Consider the following 19,182-nt stretch of genomic DNA (forward strand, 5'->3'; position numbering starts at 1 on the left):
CTCCCCAGGGACTTGTTAGAGCAGATAACTGGAGGCCATGATTACCGATAGGCAAAGGCACTGTGCTGAGAAAAGTCTTGGTTTGCTTTGATGAAGCAAAAGGGCCAAGGCCTGCCACCAGCTACTGAAGGGGAGATCCCGTACCCCATGTCTGGCTCAGAGCTTTTCCTGGGGATCTGTGGGATGTGGTGGGTACTGTGATGCCATGAGAAGAACAATGGTAAGACACCTCCCAGCCTTTGCACAGGGTTGAAAGGAAGCAATGAGGCCCCATCACAACAAGTATAACATAACACCTCATAAGCTCTAGCCAAAGGGACAAAAATGTCAGGGATGTTGGGGCCTTCAATTCTTGCCACCACCATCCACCTTCTCCTCTGCAGGCCTTTCTGTGCTGTTCCACACTTTGTCATATTTCCTTGAAGTCTGCAGATACCCATCTCTGTTCACCACCTTGATTTCATCGCGGCATTTACATCATTTCACCAATGTCTTGTCAACCCTCACCAGCTGTTCCTTGAAACACAAAGCTATGGTCTGATCATGGATACTCTTTGGGTGACATCTGGCACCACAGCATGACATTTTACGGGACATTTCTTCCTCCTCGTAGCCAGTGCCAACCTTCCAAGGTGCACTTTGTGGCAGTTTTTTCTCTCCTGCTCTTTCCTACAACCAAAGGAAGCCTCATCAGGGTGGAATCCCCTCCTAAAGTAGGTATCCCAACCCACCAACCTTCTTTCAGCATGTCAGCCAACCAGACAGAAGTCACCTCATCAAGCATTTTCCAAGAAATGAAGCTGCTGCTGGCCTTGCAGCTTCTTGTGTAGACACAACCAAGCCTTATGCCTCCTGCTGTCCAGTCATGGACTCAAGCAGAAGAGACAGGACAACCCATATTGGGGCCTTCTTTCTGTCTGGGTCCTCCTGGGTATGTAGGCAGAGGGGATCCCACAGTAAGCATGCCCACCAGGTACCTTCTGCTGGCCTAGAAGGGGCACTGGCAGATGTCAGCCCAAAAGTACAGATCCAAGATCTAAGTCAAGCGTGAAATGTCAGCTACTTCAGGCAGAAGTGACCTCAGAGTCCCTTTCCATGACACATTCCTGCTGCTGCCCTATCATCTGCAGGGACAGAAGTGACCTCACAGTCACTGCCACAGTCACATTTCTCCTGCTGGGGCAGGAGATCCTGAGGCAGAGCTGAGCTGATCAGAGCATTCCCACCCGTCTCCTCCTTGTGGCCCACAAGCTGATCAGATCCATGGCCCCTCACATTCACCTTTGAATACCATGTGACTGCACAGCAACCTCAGGGTTCCTGCCCTGACCCAAGGGGCCCACAAGCTGATCAGATCCATGGCCCCTTACATTCACCTTTGAATGCCATTCACCTTTGAATGCCATGTAACTGCACAGCAACCTCACGGTTCCTGCCCTGACCCAAGGGGCCAGGCACCTCAAGTTAAGGGTCGGGAGAGGGGTTGAAGGTGAGGAAGTTAATGCACAGGAATGAGGGCTTTGGGTGCTAGGTGTTCATGTATGGGATTAGGGACTAGAGCTCACCTTTCTGGGTTAAAGATTAAGCAAAGGTTTAGTGGGAGGGTTTGTTGTTCTGCTTGTGGTGTCAGGTCTGTGTTTTATTGGGTATGCTGATCAGATCCATGGCCCCTTGCATTCACCTTTGAATGCCATGTAACTGCACAGCAACCTCACGGTTCCTGCCCTGACCCAAGGGGCCAGGCACCTCAAGTTAAGGGTCAGGAGAGGGGTTGAAGGTGAGGAAGTTAATGCACAGGAATGAGGGCTTTGGGTGCTAGGTGTTCATGTATGGGATTAGGGACTAGAGCTCACCTTTCTGGGTTAAAGATTAAGCAAAAGTTTAATGGGAGGGTTTGTTGTTCTGCTTGTGGTGTCAGGTCTGTGTTTTATTGGGTATGGGCAAGTATTTTGGTTTAGGGTTTTTTTTAAGGCTGTCAGGAAATTGTGTAGAGTTAAGCAGAGCATTTTATTGCTAATATTAAGGGCAGGGATCAGGGTGATCAAGAGAGTAAAGGTAAGGACAAGGGTCCTATAGGTGGTCTCTCAGCTCCTTACTCACAGAGAAGATCACGCTCACATCCAGAAGCCATGTGCCTGAATCTGGCCTAGAAGAAACTGAGGGGAAGTGCTCTCCCAGCCCCAGCCTGAGCCCCAGCTGGCGGTGCTGCTGTGCAGAGCAAGGGGTTGTGGTGCCCAGGGCACAGAGGCACTCTGCAGGTCCGTGCTGGGCAGGCTGGGAGGCAGACCCAGCTCATGGGGTCATTGCCATTGCCCCAGGGCTGCAAGGAATCACTCACCAGACTCTTCTGCTGGGGCTGCTGTGTGCCCTGGAGCTGCAGAGCTCTCTTCAGCCCACTCACACCAGATTGAGCACTTGAGCTCTGGACAGTCCACCTTGGACAGGGTCACGTTCTGTGGGCTCCATTCAGTGTTGTCCCCTGGGCTCACACAGCCCTGACAGAGGAATCCATTGAGTGATTTCTTGCAGCCCTGGGGCAATGGCAGAGACATTTCCTTGTTTCTCACAGCCTTCTCACAAGTCTGTCTCCTGGCCCTCCCCACTGGCCAGCACAGCCCTGCAGAGTGCCTCTGTGCCCTGGGCACCACAACCCCTTGCTCTCAATTGTCCTGCTGCTTATTAGCACCTTCCTGGCTCCTTCCTAAGCTCAGAGGGAGCTTTCTTGTCCATCAGGGGCCCTGCACTGGCTCTGGCTGGGACGGAGTTACTCTCTGCAGAGCAGCCCCTATGGTGCTGTGTATTTTAAAAGTGATCAGAGACGTGTTGGTCACCCACAGCTGTGGTTGCTCTTTCTGAGCAGTGCTTGCACAGCATCAAGGCTTTCTGTGGTTTGCAGTTTGTGAGTTTTACTTACTTTTGCTATTCTGCCTCCAATTCTTCTAGAAGAAGAGAAAGCAGGTGGCCAATACGTGTTTATCTGTTGGATATGTTGAGCAAGGAGGTGTCCATGGTGCCAGGAAATGGAGGTCCATGATGCTGCAGGAGCCCTGCTCTCTTGCCTGGGAGATCCCCAGCACAGAGTGCCTGTGTCCCGCAGGGCCAGCCCCGCTCCCCAGGCCAGCACAAAAGACCTGGCCCAGGCACAGAGCAGCCTGCCCCGAGCAGATGCCTGCACAAAGAGCTTGTCCTTTCTCCTTTACTCGTCAGTGCAGGCCCAGAAATGCTGCCCTGCTCTTCCCCGGGGCCATCCCTGCTCCCAGAGAGCCTTTCCCAGGGTACTGTGTCTGTGCTGGCCGTTGTTTCTTCCTTCCCCTTATTCCCCTCAGGGCCCCATGCTGGCAGTGCTGCTGTGCAGAGCCAGAGGGATATGGTGCCCTGGGACCCCCAGAGGACTCCCCTCTGCCTGTGCTGCTCAGGGTGGGGAGCAGACTCAACTCTGTGGGGATCTCTGCTGCTGAGCCCCTTTCCATCTGCCCTGATGGCTCAGCAGCACAGGGCAGTGCTGGGCAGGGCCATGGGGTGTCTCTAAGGGCACAAAGGGCAGGTGAGTGCTGCACCAGACTTCACCCATGGAGCTTCAAAATGGTTATCCTTAATTACTCTGCAGTCTTATGGGCCTTTGCCTGCTGGCTCTTCACCACCTCTTCTGGCATTGCAGAGCCCTCCGTTAGCCCATGGACTCCTCAGATTTGCCTTTTCCTTTACCAGACCTTTGCTTGGATGATCACTCATTTTATGATGTTCTAATCACTTCCCACTGAGCACATTGTCCCTGCAGATCCCCTGACATTTCCTGGCAGCTCCATATTCCTCTCCAGCCTAGCACTGGCCATCTGCCCCACTTCAAGGGACAGTGTTGTCTATTTGGGCATGTGCTGCCACAAAAGGAGTTCTTGGCCCAGTGCTTGGTTCCTTAGGGACCACCCTGGGACTTTCAGCCTGTGTCCTTCACTCCGTGATGAACCCCAGAATACAAAAGAGCAGGGAACAACCCCTTGGCTCTATTCCTGATACAACATTTGGAAGAGGTGTCCAGGGTTCTGGGTTTGCCCTGAGCAGCCCCTTTTGTTACTGTTGTGCTAGCGGGTAGGCCAGCTATGACACAGGGCTGCACATTGCCTGCTGCTGCCTGCAGCCACAGGGATGTCATTGTAGAGACAACAGGACTGTCACCAAGGCATATGAGACCTCAAGACTAACACAGATACAAGAGCACAGGAGAGCCAAAAGAGAGCAACAGTGAAAAGGCCACGTCCTGCTGCTGGCCATGGCCATGGCTCCAGGGAAGCAGCAGGGGCCCTGAGCCCTTCCTGCTTGCTGGGGCTGCACCTCCAGCTGCAGAGGAGATGGGAGAGCAGCTGAGACCGATGTAGTCCTGATGGCGTCTTTATTGTCTTTATGTACATGGTAAGCCCGCTTCTTTAGGTAGATTTGATGACTGGTCATTGTAAATCAAAAAAATATCACGTTACAGGTTAAGGATAACATTATTTAAATCAAAACAACTTGGAGAAAATATTTATAGAGAAATATAATAACAAAAAATTTACGGTGTCTGAAATTATCAGGGAACTTAAAGTCATTATTGATTCCGAAGAAGCATGTATCCATAGAGTTTCCTCACTGCATCCTTGAGCTCTTGATTCCTCATGCTGTAGATAAGGGGGTTCAGTGATGAAGGAACAACTGAGTAGAGAACTGCCACAATAAGATCCATTGATGGGGAGGAGATGGAAGGGGGCTTCAGGTAGGCAAATATGCCAGTGCTGATAAACAGGAAGACCACAGCCAGGTGAGGGAGGCATGTGGAAAAGGCTTTGTGCTGGCCCAACTCAGAGGGGATCCTGAACACGGTCCTGAAGATCTGAATATAGGAGAAAACAATGAAAACAAAACAACCGAAGGCTAAAGAAACACTACACACAAGTGCCACAACTTCCCTGAGGTAGGCATCTGAGCAGGAGAGCTTGAGGATCTGGGGGATTTCACAGAAGAACTGGTCCATGGCATTGCCTTGGCAGAGGGGCAGGGAAAATGTACTGGCTGTGTGCAGGATAGCATTGAGAAAGCCACTGCCCCAGGCAGCTGCTGCCATCTGGGCACAAGCTCTGCTGCCCAGGAGGGTCCCATAGTGCAGGGGTTTGCAGATAGCAACATAGCGGTCATAGGCCATGACGGTGAGAAGGGAATACTCTGCTCCAACCAAGAAAGCAACGAAAAAGAGTTGGGCAGCACATCCTTGATAGGAGATAGCCCTGGTGTCCCAGAGGGAATTGGCCATGGCTTTGGGGACAGTGGTGGAGATGCAACCCAGGTCGAGGAGGGCGAGGTTGAGGAGGAAGAAGTACAAGGGGGTGTGGAGGCGGTGGTCGCAGGCTATGGTGGTGAGAATGAGGCCGTTGCCCAGGAGGGCAGCCAGGTAGATGCCCAGGAAGAGCGCAAAGTGCAGGAGCTGCAGCTCGCGTGTGTCTGAGAATGCCAGGAGGAGGAACTCAGTGATGGAGCTGCTGTTGGGCATTTGCTGCCTTTGGTCAAGTAGACTGTGAAATGAGAAACAAAAATATATATAAAGAAAGAGAGTGTTAAGAGTAAGGTCTCTGAGCAAAATTCAGTTAATTCCCAATTAAAGCCTTACATTCTCTTTTCCGACGAGGATCTTTGTCTATCTCCCTGTCTGGAGCCCTGCTTTGTGCTGGCTGAGTGTCCTGTACACAGCAGCCACCTCTGCCCATCAGCCCCCAGTGGGCCACTTCTGCTCCACTGCAGTGGTAAATGTCATTGCTGTGGGGGAAAACCTCAGCCAGAGGTCACATCCAGGAGGGCTGCTCTGTCCATCCCCTCGTGCCCAAAGGCTGGGTGCTTGCAGTACTTTCAGCTGAGGGATGGCTGCACTCAGAGGTTGTGCTGAAAAATCACCTGGGCTGTGCTGGGAGGAGAGGGTACCAGCTCCAAGCGGAGATGGAAATGCCTCCCTTTTAGCACAGCTGTGCAGAATTCAATGACAAGTACGTGGCAAGGGTGCTGATTCACAAGGGCAGACCAAGGGTCTCAGGTATAACAAAGACTCTACAGTATGCTCTGCAGCAGCTCCCTCTCACTGCCTGCCCATGTCCCTGCTGCCTGCAGCTGTCCCTGCCAGCCCCTCTTTCTCTGTCCCCACGTCTCCTCCCATTCATGCTCACAGACCCCATCCCACCCGCTGGGTGCCCAGCTCTGCCCTGCAGACACCTGCCGGGGATGGAGACAGCTCTGGGGACATCTCCCTGTCTGCAGGTCCTAAAAGAACAGCTCAGAAAAGCTCTGGTGCAGTCTATCAGCAGAGAGAAGGGAAGGGATATTCTCAGGTTCGTCACTAACCTGTTTATGTCTCAATGTTCAAGGCAATAGGATGCTCAGTCACCTGTGCAAATCCAACCACATTGTTAACATGGAGCCTGCTCAAAAATCAGAGCGGAGACTGCAGAAAGTGCCTTCTCTTTGCAGGCATCCCCTGCCCTGCCCTTCCCCTGCCCAAGCCCTGGCAGGCAGCAGAGGCCCTGCCCCAGCACACAGCCTTTGGGACACAGCAGGGACCCCGTTCTGCAGCACAGCCCTGGGCATCCCTGCAGCTGCCCTGCAGCACCTTCTTCTCCACACCGCACAAGCCACAAGAGACATCCTGGCAGCTCCTGGCCAGGCAGAGATGTCCTGGATCCAGGAGCCCCTTCCAGGAACCTCCCCTGCACTGTCCTGCAGCCAGAGACTTACCTTGGACAGAGCTGTGAAGGTTTCTCCTGCACCGAGCTCTCCTCTGCTCACACCCTCCAGTCTGCCTGGAATCCCTTTCTGCCTGGGTGCCTTCAGGCAGTGCCCCCAGCCCTGCTGCGCTGTGCAGAGGAGCTTCTTCTGGGCAGAGCTGTCTCTGCACCAGGGCCCTCTTGCCAGGAGCTCTCTCTGTCCCAGGAGCCTGGCCCAGCTCAGCAGCAGAGGCCCAGCCCAAGGCAGTGTTATCAGCCCTCTGGGGACTTTGGTGATGATCCCACAGATCTCAGGCACTGAGAGCAAATGGAAGAAATCTCTCAAGAAGTCCAAATCAGATACAAGTTTCCTGCAGTGTCCCCATGAGGGCCAACACTGACACAGTCTCCCTTGGAGCTCATTAGAGCAGAACCCTGGAGGCAGTGAGGACAAGGAAACAAAGGCAATGTGATGGTGACACTGATGTGTAGGAAAACTGGATGTGTTTCACTAAGCACTAGGGCCAGGCCTTGATCCCAAGCCCCTGGGAAGGGAGATCCTTTCCTTTCACACATTGCTCAGGGCTCTTCCTTCGGTAGCCAGAGATGGGGATTTCTTTCTCTTCTTGTCCAGTCTCAACATCTTGAAGTCAACTTTGTGGCATTATTTCTGTCTCACACTGTTTTCCCCTACAGAGGAAAGCTACATCATCTCCAAAACCACCCTTCAGGCAGTCTCAGGCTACTTTTGGTCTGCTTAGATGCTCCATGCCACTGGGCCAGAGAAACCCAGGTGTCTCAACCTCTCTACACAGGGCAGGTGGTTTAGGCCCTGAATCCCTCCTTGGCACAACCTCTCTGGGCACTATCCCATGCCCTTGAAAATGAGGAGCTGCACACTGGGACACCCATGTGCAGGTGGTGTCACACCATATTGGAGGTGAGTCTGATAACTCAGATTTTCTCAGTGGTCATGCTCCTCATAAGGCAGCTCTGTAGGAAGCTGGCCTTGTTCCTGGTGAGCAAGTACCACTGCTCGTATGGCATCCCTCGTGGTGCCCAGGCCCTCCTCCTCCTGGACACTGCTCACTCAGCAGGGTCCCAGTCTGCCCTGATGTGTGGGGTTACTCTTCCTCCGTTGCAGGACTGGGCTCTTCTCCTTGTAAACGTCAAGAAGTTTCTCTAGGGAAAATTCTGCAGTTTGTCAAGGTTCCCCTGGACAGATGACCCGTTCTGTCAGCTTTTAATGTCTGCAGGGAGATGTCTCATTCTAACTGTGTTCTCACAAGATAGCAGGATGAGGAGTTGCAGGAGAGTTTGGACAATACAGGAGGAACTATTTGAATGGAGCTGCAGAACAGGCTCACAGAAGGGTGGAGATGGAAGGCTGCCCAATTCCACTTTTTCTGCGCTTCTCATGTATGCTGTCATTTTCTCTGAAGCTGAGTCCTAAATGTTGTTAGGCTGTGCAAAGAAAAAAATTAGAAGGGCCAAAGCCCAACTGGAGCTCAATATGTCTTTTACTGTTAAAGAACAATAAAAGATGTTTGTTTGTTTGTTTTGTTTTTTTCTGTCTTTCTTTCCTTCTTTGTTTATTTTTATTTTTATAAATGCGTAAGAAAAAAAAAAAGAGAGAGAGAGAGAATTAAGGAGAATCATCATCCTTTATTGGATGTGGGAAAACAGAATTAAAAGAGATGATGAAAAGGCTGAGGTATTTAGTGCATTCTTTACCTCATTGTTTTACAGCAAGACCAGTTGTTCCCCTAGTACTCAGCCCCTGAGCTGGTAGAATGAAGCCCTCATAATCTATGAGGAAATGGTTAGAGAACTGCTATTCTTTTTCGATGTACTCAAGTCTAGGCAACAATTTGAGCTCCACCCATTAGTACTGAGGGAGCTGGCTGAAGTGCTTGCCAATTTGCTTTCCATCATTTATCAGCAGTCCTGGCTGTCAGGGGAGGTCTCAGTCGACTGGAACCTAGCAAATATGACGACCATTTACAAGAAGGGCCGCAAGGAGGATCCGGGGAACTACAGGCCTGTCAGTCTGACCTCTGAGCTGGGGAAACTCATGGAGCAGATTATCTTGAGTACCATCACATAACACTTACAGGACCACCAGGTGATCAGGCCCTGTCAACATGGGTTTGTCAAAGCCAGGTCCTGCTTGGCAAATCTGATCTCCTTCTGAAACAAGGCGATGTGCTCAGTGAACAAGGGAAAGGCTGTGGATGTGGTCTACCTAGACCTCAGTAAGGCTTTTGAAACTGTTTCCCACAGCATTGTCCTGGAGAAACTGGCTGCTCAAGGCTTGGAGAGTGTTAGGAATGTTTTAACATTAACGTGTCCATAAAGAACAGTCCTGTGTGACTCTGGGTCCTGCACTGGCTATTTAATTCTTGAACCACAGATGCAGTGTGTCCCAGTCTCCCCCTCATTCTAGTCAATTTATCAAGTCTTTAGAAAATACTCCTTAAATTTATGAACCTGTTTGCTTTAGTTGTTCCGGACTTCTATTTCTAACAGTTACAGCCTTTTTTCTGTCTTCTTATGAGACATTAACTTATGTGAGATTAACTTAACACTGCTATAGGTGTGACTGTCCCTGTGATTGGCTGGGAAGAATGTTTTAATTACTGGTGAAGTGTCAATAAGAATGCTATTTGTGTTTGTATGAAGTCTTTGATGTCTGGGGGTTTCAGAACAACTAATAACAACTAGTGACTGTTATGGGATTCTATGCAGGCCTCTGATATCTGGCCAGGTGGCCAAGAGATTAAGAAGAAGAAAAAAAGAAGCTGAAGGATGGCTGGGAGACAAGACCTGCAGAGGATGTTCTATAAACTTGATACGGTGCCAAGGGAGTACAAAGGGGAAGGATGAGAAAAAAAACTTGGAGAGGAAGACTACGAGCCTTCAGTATGAAAGACCCCTAGAGACCCCCAGAGAGACCACCGGAGACTGATGCGCATGCTCCAGTAGGAGGGACTGGACCCCGGCAGCTAATTATAATAAACTGTTTTTTTTAGAAGTAGTAATGAATATGTATTAGTCTAGGAGCATAAAAATCAGCTACTTGATGTAACTGGTGTGCGTCCTGGTGGAGCGGAGACTCCCGGTGCACCCAGCGCTGTTTGCTTACCTCTATTCTTTTAATAAATCCTATTTTTCTGTTTAATCCTATTTTGAATACTGAGCCATTTCTAACACACTGAACAAAATATTTGCCACTTTGAGAGAAATCCTAATGAAAACCTTGAAAGCTGCTGATGGAATAAGTTCAAGAAAATGGACAAAAGACTCTGATTACTGTCCATCATGATGTACAAGAAATACATTGAGTGATGGAAAGAGTAGAGATGAAAAACACCATTGGTGGAACACTTTGGATGGTCACCAGCTGCCACGGGAATCTTCAACAAGATGCTTCACCCTGTTGTTGTTCTGTTAATACTCACTGTATTATGCTTTATGCTGACAATTAGTTAGTATGTTAAACGCTGGATTATGATGCAACATTTAGCATCCCTACACAATGTGCATACACTCAATAAACCTCATCCTGAGAATATATGTGATATCTCCAACACATTACAAATGTCATGAAGTTTGAGTGACTACAGTCACGGGATGGGTTATGTGGTATAACTGCCTAAAGTAACTAGTAAAATAAAACTAATATTCACGTTGTAAAGAAAATGTACAGCACTGAAGAGGCTTTCAGGAACTGAAAATCACCTACTGAAATCTGCAGGTGGATGCTACAGCTTCTTTGCACCAACTCCCAACCTCTTTTTCACAGACAACTGGTTGCACACAGACTCGGTTGTTATTGTTTTGTCAACATTTAACACCAAATAAGCTAACAAGCAAACTCCACAGTCCTCAACAGTGAGCCAAATCCAAGTTGCTTCCAACAAGATGCACCTTCTGCAAGGGATGACTATACAAGAAATGTTTGACATAGGTAGGAAATGATGAAATAGAAACACAAGTAGAGTGTTGTCTGTAGCAAAGATGTGATAGAAAACTGAAATACAGGCAAGCTTGAAGGTCCCCCTAGTTCTGAGAACCAACTGTGTAAGTGCCTGTATAATCAAAGAGTAAGGGGAAGGCTAAAGCCCACCTAGATATGAGGCTTGCAAAAGAGATAAAGGATATTAAGAAGGGTGTTTTCAAGTATGTAAACAGCAAGAGGAAGACTAGGGATAATGTGGATCCCTTGCTGAATGAGGGGGGTGTCCTGGTCACGGGAGACGCTGAGAAGGCAGAGATACTGAATGCTTTCTTTGCTTCAGTCTTTGCTTCAAGGACACTCCCCCGGGACTCCTCGCCCCTGGCAATAGGACAATGTGTCTGGGAAATGGAGGGTTCCCGCCTAGTGGACGTGAGAGTGGTTCAGGAGCATCTGAGTGGGCTCAATGCACACAAATCCATGGGTCCCGATGGGATGCATCCACATGTGCTAAGGGAGCTGGCAGAGTTGATCGCCAAACTGCTCTCTATCATCTTTGAAAGGTCCTGGAGAACAGGAGAGGTGCCTGAAGACTGGAGGATAGCCAATGTCACTCCGGTCTTCAAGAAGGGCAGGAAGGAGGATTCAGGAAACTACAGGCCAATCAGTCTCACCTCTGTCCCTGGAAAGGTATTGGAGCACCTTGTTCTGGATGCCATCTCCAAGCAATTGGAAGAGAAGAAGGTTATGAAGGGTAGTCAGCATGAATTCACCAAGGGGAAGTCGTGCTCAACCAACCTTGTTGCCTTCTATGATGGCATCACCAGCTGCGTAGATGGGGGGAGAGCAGTGGATGTCATCTACCTTGACTTTAGCAAGGCTTTTGATGCTGTCTCCCATGGCATCCTACTAGCAAAGCTGAAAAAGTGTGGGATAGAGGAGTGGACAGTAAGGTGGGTTGAGAACTGGCTGACTGGCCGAGCTCAGAGGGTGGTGATCAGAGGAGCAGAGTCTGGCTGGAGGCCTGTGACTAGCTGTGTTCCCCAGGGGTGGCTGCTGGGTCTGGTCTTGTTCAACATCTTCATCAACGACCTTGATGAGGGAATAGTGTCTGCCCTCAGCAAGTACGCCGATGACACAAAGCTGGGAGGAGTGGCTGACATGTCAGAAGGCTGTGCTGCCGTTCAGCGAGACCTGGACCGGCTGGAGAGATGGGCAGGAAGAAACCAAATGAGATTTAATAAGAGTAAGTGTAGAGTCCTGCACCTGGGAAGGAACAACCGCGCATATCAGTACAGGCTGGGGGATGACCTGATGGAGAGGAGCTCTGAGGAGAAGGACCTGGGGGTTCTGGTGTACGACAGGTTGACCGTGAGCCAGCACTGTACCCTTGTGGCCAAGAGGGCTAATGGGATCCTGGCGTGCATTAAAAGGAGTGTGGCCAGCAGGTCAAGGGAGGTGATCCTCCCCCTCTACTCTGCCCTGGTCAGGCCTCACCTGGAGTACTGTGTCCAGTTCTGGGCTCCCCGGTACAAGAAAGACAGGGATCTCCTCAAAAGAGTCCAATGGAGGGCCAAAAAAAAGATGATATGGGGCCTGGAGCATCTTCCTTATGAGGAAAGGCTGAGAGACCTGGGTCTGGAGAAAAGAAGACTGAGAGGGGATCTCATCAATGTGTATAAATACCTGAGGTGTGGGAGACAGAGGGATTTAGCCAACCTCTTTTCAGTGGTTTGCAGGGACAGGTCAAGGGGGTAATGGCCACAAGATAGAGCACAGGAATTTCTGCTCCAACATGCAAAGAATTTCTTCACTGTGAGGGTGACGGAGCACTGGGACCAGCTGCCCAGGGAGGCTGTGGAGTCTCCTTCTCTGGAGATATTCAAAGCCCACGTGGATGCCTACCTGGGCAGCCTGCTCTAAGCAACGTGCTTTGGCAGGAGGGTTGGACCTGACTGTCTTTCAAGGTCCCTTCCAACCCCTTCAATTCTGTGATTCTGTAAATCTGTGATTCTGGGAATGGCTAAATTTCCTCCTGGTTGCAGGCAGGCAGACACGGCAATGTCATCGAGTGAATCACAAACCCCATGGGACATAGGGGGCAGCTCAGGCAGGGGACAGCTCTGTCCACCATGGCTGGGCTGCTGCTAAGGTCACCTCCTCACAACAGTGCGATGGGCCAGGATCAGGCAGGCCTCAGGAGGCCATCAAGAGCAGCAGCTGTGGAAGTTGCAGGCAGATGCCTGGGCCCTGGGGAGGGCTGCCCTGCAGTGATGCCAGCTGGACATGGGGTGGGAGCCTGTGGGATGCGGCATGACAAAGTGCTGGGTGTGACAGCACAGCGGGAGAAAGGAGCAGAATACAGGCAGGGCTGTGAGGGATAGTAGCATCTCATGAGCCCTTGATGGGCAGAGATGTGAGCAATGGCCAAACGGCACAGAGAGATGGAGGGGAGCAGTGGGGACCCTCTGGGCATCAAGTCTAGCAAAGGCATCCATGTCCAGGGAACCCATGTGTGATGCCAGTGAAGGTCCAAATGATGTAGGCAATGGTATCTGAACTATCAAATGAGTGGACAGGTACAGCAAACTAGGGATCAGCAGGGGAAATATAGAAAGAGTTGATAAGTGGAGAAGTGACTATGGCCGAGAAAGGAAGGGATCAAAATGGATTGAGGAGGAAGAATCCTGTGGAAGAGGAGAGGAGGGGATGCACATGGGCATCTCCATGTGGACAGGGGGCTGGTCAGGGCTGGTCTGTCCAGACCCCGTGCCCAGTCACTAGGCTCTGTCCTGCCTTCTTTTTCAGCTGTGGTGATGTTGTTTGCTGAATACTCCTGGTGTGTTGGAGGTGAATGTATGTGCCTGCTTTGCTGGCCAAGCTCAGGTGGGGCTGGTCAGAGGAGGAGGAGGAGAGCAGGAACTGAAGAGAGCCAGGGTTGGAGCTGCCAAATGGGGAACAGCTCAGAGCCTGGGTAGGACATCGGGTTGGTCCCAAACACCAGGTCCACACTCAGGGAGCCATGGGTGCATCTGTGCCCATGGGTAAGTGCTGCAGGGGATGCATGGAGTGCTGGAGACCTTCACAGCAGAACAGGCTGAGGTGAGGAAGGGGATGGGGCCAGGTGTGTTGCTCACGGCTCTGTGTGCTAGTGGTGGCGTGGTGGCTGTGAAGGCGCTGTTCCCTGTTGGAGCTGGTCTGTGTCTGGTTGTCTGTGCCCATGCCTTGTGTACACATCTCTGTGTGTGGGTGAGATGTGTGTTTGTGTGTTTGGACATGCGTATTTGTGTGTATTTTTGTGTATTTACTTGTGTGCACCAGAGTGTTGAGACTTCTGGGGCAATTTCTCCAGGTTCCTGAAGAAGGCTGTATCTTAGGACTGAAGGACATTTTTGAGGGTCCCATGGACATGGAGATGGTGAACAGGGCATCAGGGTGTCCTCTCTAATCTCCCAGCTCCTGTGGAGCATACAGAGGCTTCCAGCAGTCCCAGGAGAGGGCGCATCCTTCCAGTGTTTATGGCTTCATTCCAGTGCTCCAGGTGGACCCAAGCTGAGGACTTACTGAGGACTTTTGGTCTCAGGTTCAGCACACGTGTTGGGGGAAATATTAAATAAAGGGAAAGATATCATTATTCAAAAGCATCCATGAAACTCCAGTATGGTGGGTTGACCTTGGCTGGCCACCAGGTGCACAGTGGCCACTCTCTGAGTCCTGTCCATAGCAGAAGAAGGGGAGAAGAGGAGAAAGCTCATGTGTCCAGATCAGGACAGGGAAATTGCTTACCAGTTACTACCATGGACACAACAGACACGGATGGTCCTCCAAGGGTAAATGATCTAGAAACAGGAGATATCTATCTCCACCTCCCTACAAGAAGGTGAAGATAAGATCAGAGGTGCAGCTGGTATCAGAGGAGCATTGAACAGTTCATTAAGAAGGGAAAAGCAAACCCACAACATTTTTCACAATCTGTCTATATAAAGCAGTATTTCTCACCAAGAAGCTCTCTCATTCATTCCCATCACTCTGCAAGCAGGCTCAAAGGCACAAACTTCTAAAGATACATACAGTACATGGCACTTGCCTTTGTGAAAGACCCACAGGTAGCCTGTGCCAAGGGTCACTCACCTACTATGATCTCTGTATGCAGACCACAGCTTTCCTAAGCCCTTTGCTCAGGGCCTCCCTGACCTCCCTGTTCCTCAGGCTGTAAATGAGGGGATTGACCAGGGGCGTGAGGATAGTGTAGAAGAAGGAGAGCACTTTGTTGAGTTGCCTTAGCGAGACCGATCGGGACATCATATAGACAATGATGAGGGTGCCTTAGAAAACAGTGATGACAGTGAGGTGAGAGGAGCAAATGGAAAAGGCCTTCTGCCTGCTCACTCTGGATGGGATTCTCAGGATGGCAGCTATGATGCACACATAGGAGGCCAGCATAAACAAGAAAGGGAAAACCAGATCTAGGAGAGACAGCATAAAAGTTACAAGCGTGACCACTCTGGTTTCACTGCAGGAGAGCTCTAGCAGTGGGATAAGGTCACAGAAGAAGTGGTCAATTGCCTTGGGGCCACAGAACTTCAGCTGGGATAAGAGGTGTATGACTACAGCAGACAGCAGAAAACCCATTAACCAAGATCCAGCTGCCATCTGGATACAGACCTTCCAGGTCATGAAGCTTGCATAGAACAGGGGCTGGCAGATGGCCAAGTATCGATCATAGGACATGGCTGCCAGCAGGTAACACTCAGATGTTACAAAGGAGCCAAAGAAGTAGAACTGAGCGATACAGCCATGAGCAGAGATGGTCCCGTCCCCTGTCAGGAAGCTGGCCAGCAGCCGGGGCAGGATGGTGGAGCTGTAGCAGGTCTCCAAGGAGGACAGGTTGACCAGGAAGAAGTACATGGGGGTGTGCAGATGCTGCACTGCCACCACCAGCACGATGATGAGGATGTTCCCAGCCATGGTGACTGAGTAGATCATGAATGTCAGGAAGAAAAGGGGTGACTGGAGTTCAGGGACATTTCCCAGTCCCAGCAGCAGAAAATCCATTGGTGATGTCCAATTGTCAAGCTGTCCTTCCCCCATGCAGTGTTTTTTATCTTTCTTTTCTCACTTGCCAGGAAGGAGACCTGTGAGAAAGAATACTTCTGTGTTAAATTTAAGAAAGTCTTGTGGTTTAACCTGGCAGGCAGCTAAGCACCACACAGCCATTTGCTCACTTCTCCCTGCCAGTGGAATGGGGTTAAAAAAAAAGTGAAAATCATTAAAGCTCATGGGCTGAGATAAAGACAGTTTAGTAGGAACAAAAAAGGGGAGGGGAAAAAAAATCACAAGAAAAGTGATGCAAAACGCAATTGGTCAATACCAGCAGACTGCTGCCCAGCCAGTCTCAGAGCAACAGTAGCTCCCCGGCTAACTCCCCCCCTAGTTTTATTTTTGAGTGTGATATTATACAGTACAGAATATCCCTTTGGGCAGTTTGGATCATCTGTCCCTCCCAGATTCTCGTGCACTCCCAGCCTCCCCACTAGCAGGGCAGTGTGAGGAGCCAAACAAATCCTTGACTCTGAGCAAGCACTATTCAGCAGAAATTAAAATATCAGTGAGGCATCAATATTTTTCCTCCTAAATCTGAAGCATGGCACCAAAATTCTCTCTCTCCCAGCTGAAAACAGGACAGAGAGAGTTATGGTGGACTTCACAGCTAAAAAAATAAAGCAAAAAGTACCAAATATAGATTTTTTTGTATAGAGAGAGAGAGGAGAGGAGAAAGTTTCAAGAGGGGACTTAGGTAATCTGCCTCCATGCACATCCTCCCCAAATGCTTCCCCATCCAAGCCAAGGTAGGTGAGTACCGCAGGGCTGGCTCCAACACCCCCAGCCCACCTCTAACTCAGCACTGCCATCTCAGCATCTCTTCTGCTTGGTACTAGGGCTCAGGATGTCTAGGGGAAGGTGGGAAGACACACAGCAAAGGACAGGACTGAGACTGAGGCCTCCAAAACTTACCCTGTGCAGACACCCAGCAGCAAAACAACCACCAGCCTGACTCAGGACATCCAGCACTCACCTGAAGTCCTCAGCATGAAGCGGTGAATTCTCCACTCTTAGTGCCTGGGAATGAAGACCAAGGCCAGGATCTCACCAGGGTCTCTCTGCCTCTTCCTCACCATGTCTTTCTTTTCCCTTCCCTTCCCTGATTTTTCTGCCAAGCTGGCCCCAGGATTCACACCTTGCTTTGTCCTTGTTTTCTCCTCCCAGCACCTCCTGTGGTGGGTCTCCAACAGCATCCCATGCCCCCTGCTCTGTGCAGTGTTCTGGGGTTTATAGCACCAACTCTCTGAAGGTTCCTTCTATAACTCTGCTCTCCCCAGGGACTGCAGAGAGGGAGCATTGCTTGATGTGCTCTCAAAGGAGGCTGAAACTTCTGAACTGCTGGAAAGTCTGTAAACTTCTCAAGCAGTGTCTCCCTTTGTCCGGTCCCTGAGCCCTTTGAAGTCTGAGTCAGGCTCCTCCAGAAGCTAAATGGAGGCAGGGCAATCATCAAGACTCATCCACACTCACCACACAATGTCAGAAGAGTTCCCAAGAGTAAGATGTTGCAATTGCCAACACAAGGTGTGCACATTGCATATTGACGCGGGCACTCTTCATACTTTTGGCAGTGCTGGTGCATAGCAGACCTTCCCGTATGCACCCCAACTCTCACAGCATTATCTCTGCTTCCAGTTGCCCCTTTGTGAAGCTGAGAATAACCTCAGCTTTGCTAAGAATAAAAAATACCTGAGATGGCCCTGTGTTCTATCCTTCAAACATCTTGGTCCTTTCAAAGGCCCATGACCATCAGAAATGGTCCCAGTGATACACGTCATGGGATGAAAGGATAATTCAGGTTGGAAAGAACTTCCAGAGGTCAACTTCTGCCATCTGGATCTTATCCTCCTGCTTGGAAGCACTACTGGTGGCTTTATCTCCTTGAGAGTCCCCTGGCCATTCTCTGCTATTGTTTTCCTCCTCTCCAACACTCTCTTTTCTCCAGGCTGAGTAAGCCGAGCAACCTCATTAGGCCAGGAAGAGCTGGAGAGGTGAGAGGAGGGATGGGGAGAGATCAGATGGGAGCTGACCTTGTCTAGAAGTTGCCTCAAATACTGGTGTTCATCTCATCCAAGACAAGAACTGGACTATGGGTACCCTAATTCATGCTCCTCATGCAGAACCAAATGTCCATGGTTTTCTGGTGCACCACCTGGCCTGAGCAGTGACTGAAGAAGGATTGCTGCTGTACACTCCCCATCTCTTAATATCATCGCACTTCCCGAAGGGTGGGTTGGAAAGCAAGGCTGGGATCCCGGGTCAGAGTTTGCATTGATGGAAGCATGACCCAGCAGATATGTGAGCTTCCTGCTCTCCTGCTGTACTTGTATGCAGCACATGTCCTTGAGACAGTCAGACAGTCTCTCCCAACCCATATGCTGGCCCTTATCCTAGAGATCACCCCCAGACAAGGTTCTTCAGCTCAGGTCCTCCTGGAAGACTGAAGGGAAGCTGAGGCCACAGGAAGTCCCAGAAGAGAATCGCAGAATCATAGAATGTCTTGGGTTGGAAGGGACTTTAAAGAACATCTAGTTCCAACCCTCCTGCCATGGGCAGGGATGCCACCCACTAGAACAGGTTGCTCAGGGCCTCATCCAACCTGGTCTTGAACACCTCCAGGGATGAGACATCCACAACTTCTTTGGACAACCTGTTCCAGTGCCTCACCGTGAAGAATTTCCTCCTAATCTCTCCTTTAAACCTTAAAACTACCTTTTGGGCCCCACGTTATGTGCCAAAAGGAGTGTCTCCCACTTTTAGTCTAATATCATCCCCCTTTGTCCTCTCATTGGCTGCAGGAGAAGAAGGTCACTCTCCATCTTTTTTATAAGCCCCCTTTAAAATTTGAAAAGCTGCAATGAGGTCACCCCTGAGCCTTCCCTTCTTCAGGCTCAACATTCCCAGCTCTCTCAGCCTTACTTCATAGGAGAAGTTTTCCAGCCTTTTGACCAACTTTGTGGCTCTCCTCTGGACCCATTCTAACAGATCAATATTTTTCTTGTACTGGAGACCCCAGACATGAATGCAGTACTCCAAATGGGGCCTCACAAGAGCAGAATAGTTTCTCATAGATGGTTCCTGTAGTGTGGTGGTGACAGCAATGCTGAGTACAACTACCAGATAAGTCTCACATCCAATAATTTTATCATGCCATAAGCCAGTGTTACACATTACAGCAAAATAATAACCTTAAACCAGCCCCAAAAGTGATAAACAACACTGCAAGGAACACACAGTTGGTAATGTGCTATTGAACATAATTCAGAGACCAAACACAACTACAACCCTGAGATCCACAAAAAATCAACATCGTTTCAACAAATAATAAGCTCATAACAATTTAATTTTACATGTAACATGCACTGGGTAGATCTGTCATTATCTCTACCCTTTGGGCCCTACCTTATG

The 19,182-nt window shown here is 50.0% G+C and overlaps 2 protein-coding genes and 1 pseudogene across 2 annotated transcripts in view; 1 reads left to right on the forward strand and 2 right to left on the reverse strand.

Annotated features, from left to right (window-relative positions):
• LOC119712973 (uncharacterized) overlaps positions 1–19,182 on the forward strand; it is a 672,213-nt gene that overhangs the window by 541,699 nt on the left and 111,332 nt on the right. The gene's annotated exons all lie outside the window — the stretch shown is intronic.
• On the reverse strand, positions 4,583–5,518 carry LOC113841936 (olfactory receptor 14C36-like). Its single transcript, XM_027448630.3, has one exon. It carries the CDS (start codon positions 5,516–5,518, stop codon positions 4,583–4,585), a length of 936 nt encoding a protein of 311 aa, XP_027304431.2.
• LOC119715793 (olfactory receptor 11A1-like) lies at positions 14,809–15,765 on the reverse strand (annotated as a pseudogene).

This window comes from Anas platyrhynchos, chromosome 30 (assembly GCF_047663525.1).
Source record: "Anas platyrhynchos isolate ZD024472 breed Pekin duck chromosome 30, IASCAAS_PekinDuck_T2T, whole genome shotgun sequence".
Lineage (NCBI taxonomy): Eukaryota > Metazoa > Chordata > Aves > Anseriformes > Anatidae > Anas > Anas platyrhynchos.

What these genes read in the sequence shown, in the direction of transcription:
- LOC113841936 (XM_027448630.3), bottom strand. Translation starts at nt 5,518, where the DNA reads ATGCCCAACAGCAGCTCCATCACTGAGTTCCTCCTCCTGGCATTCTCA.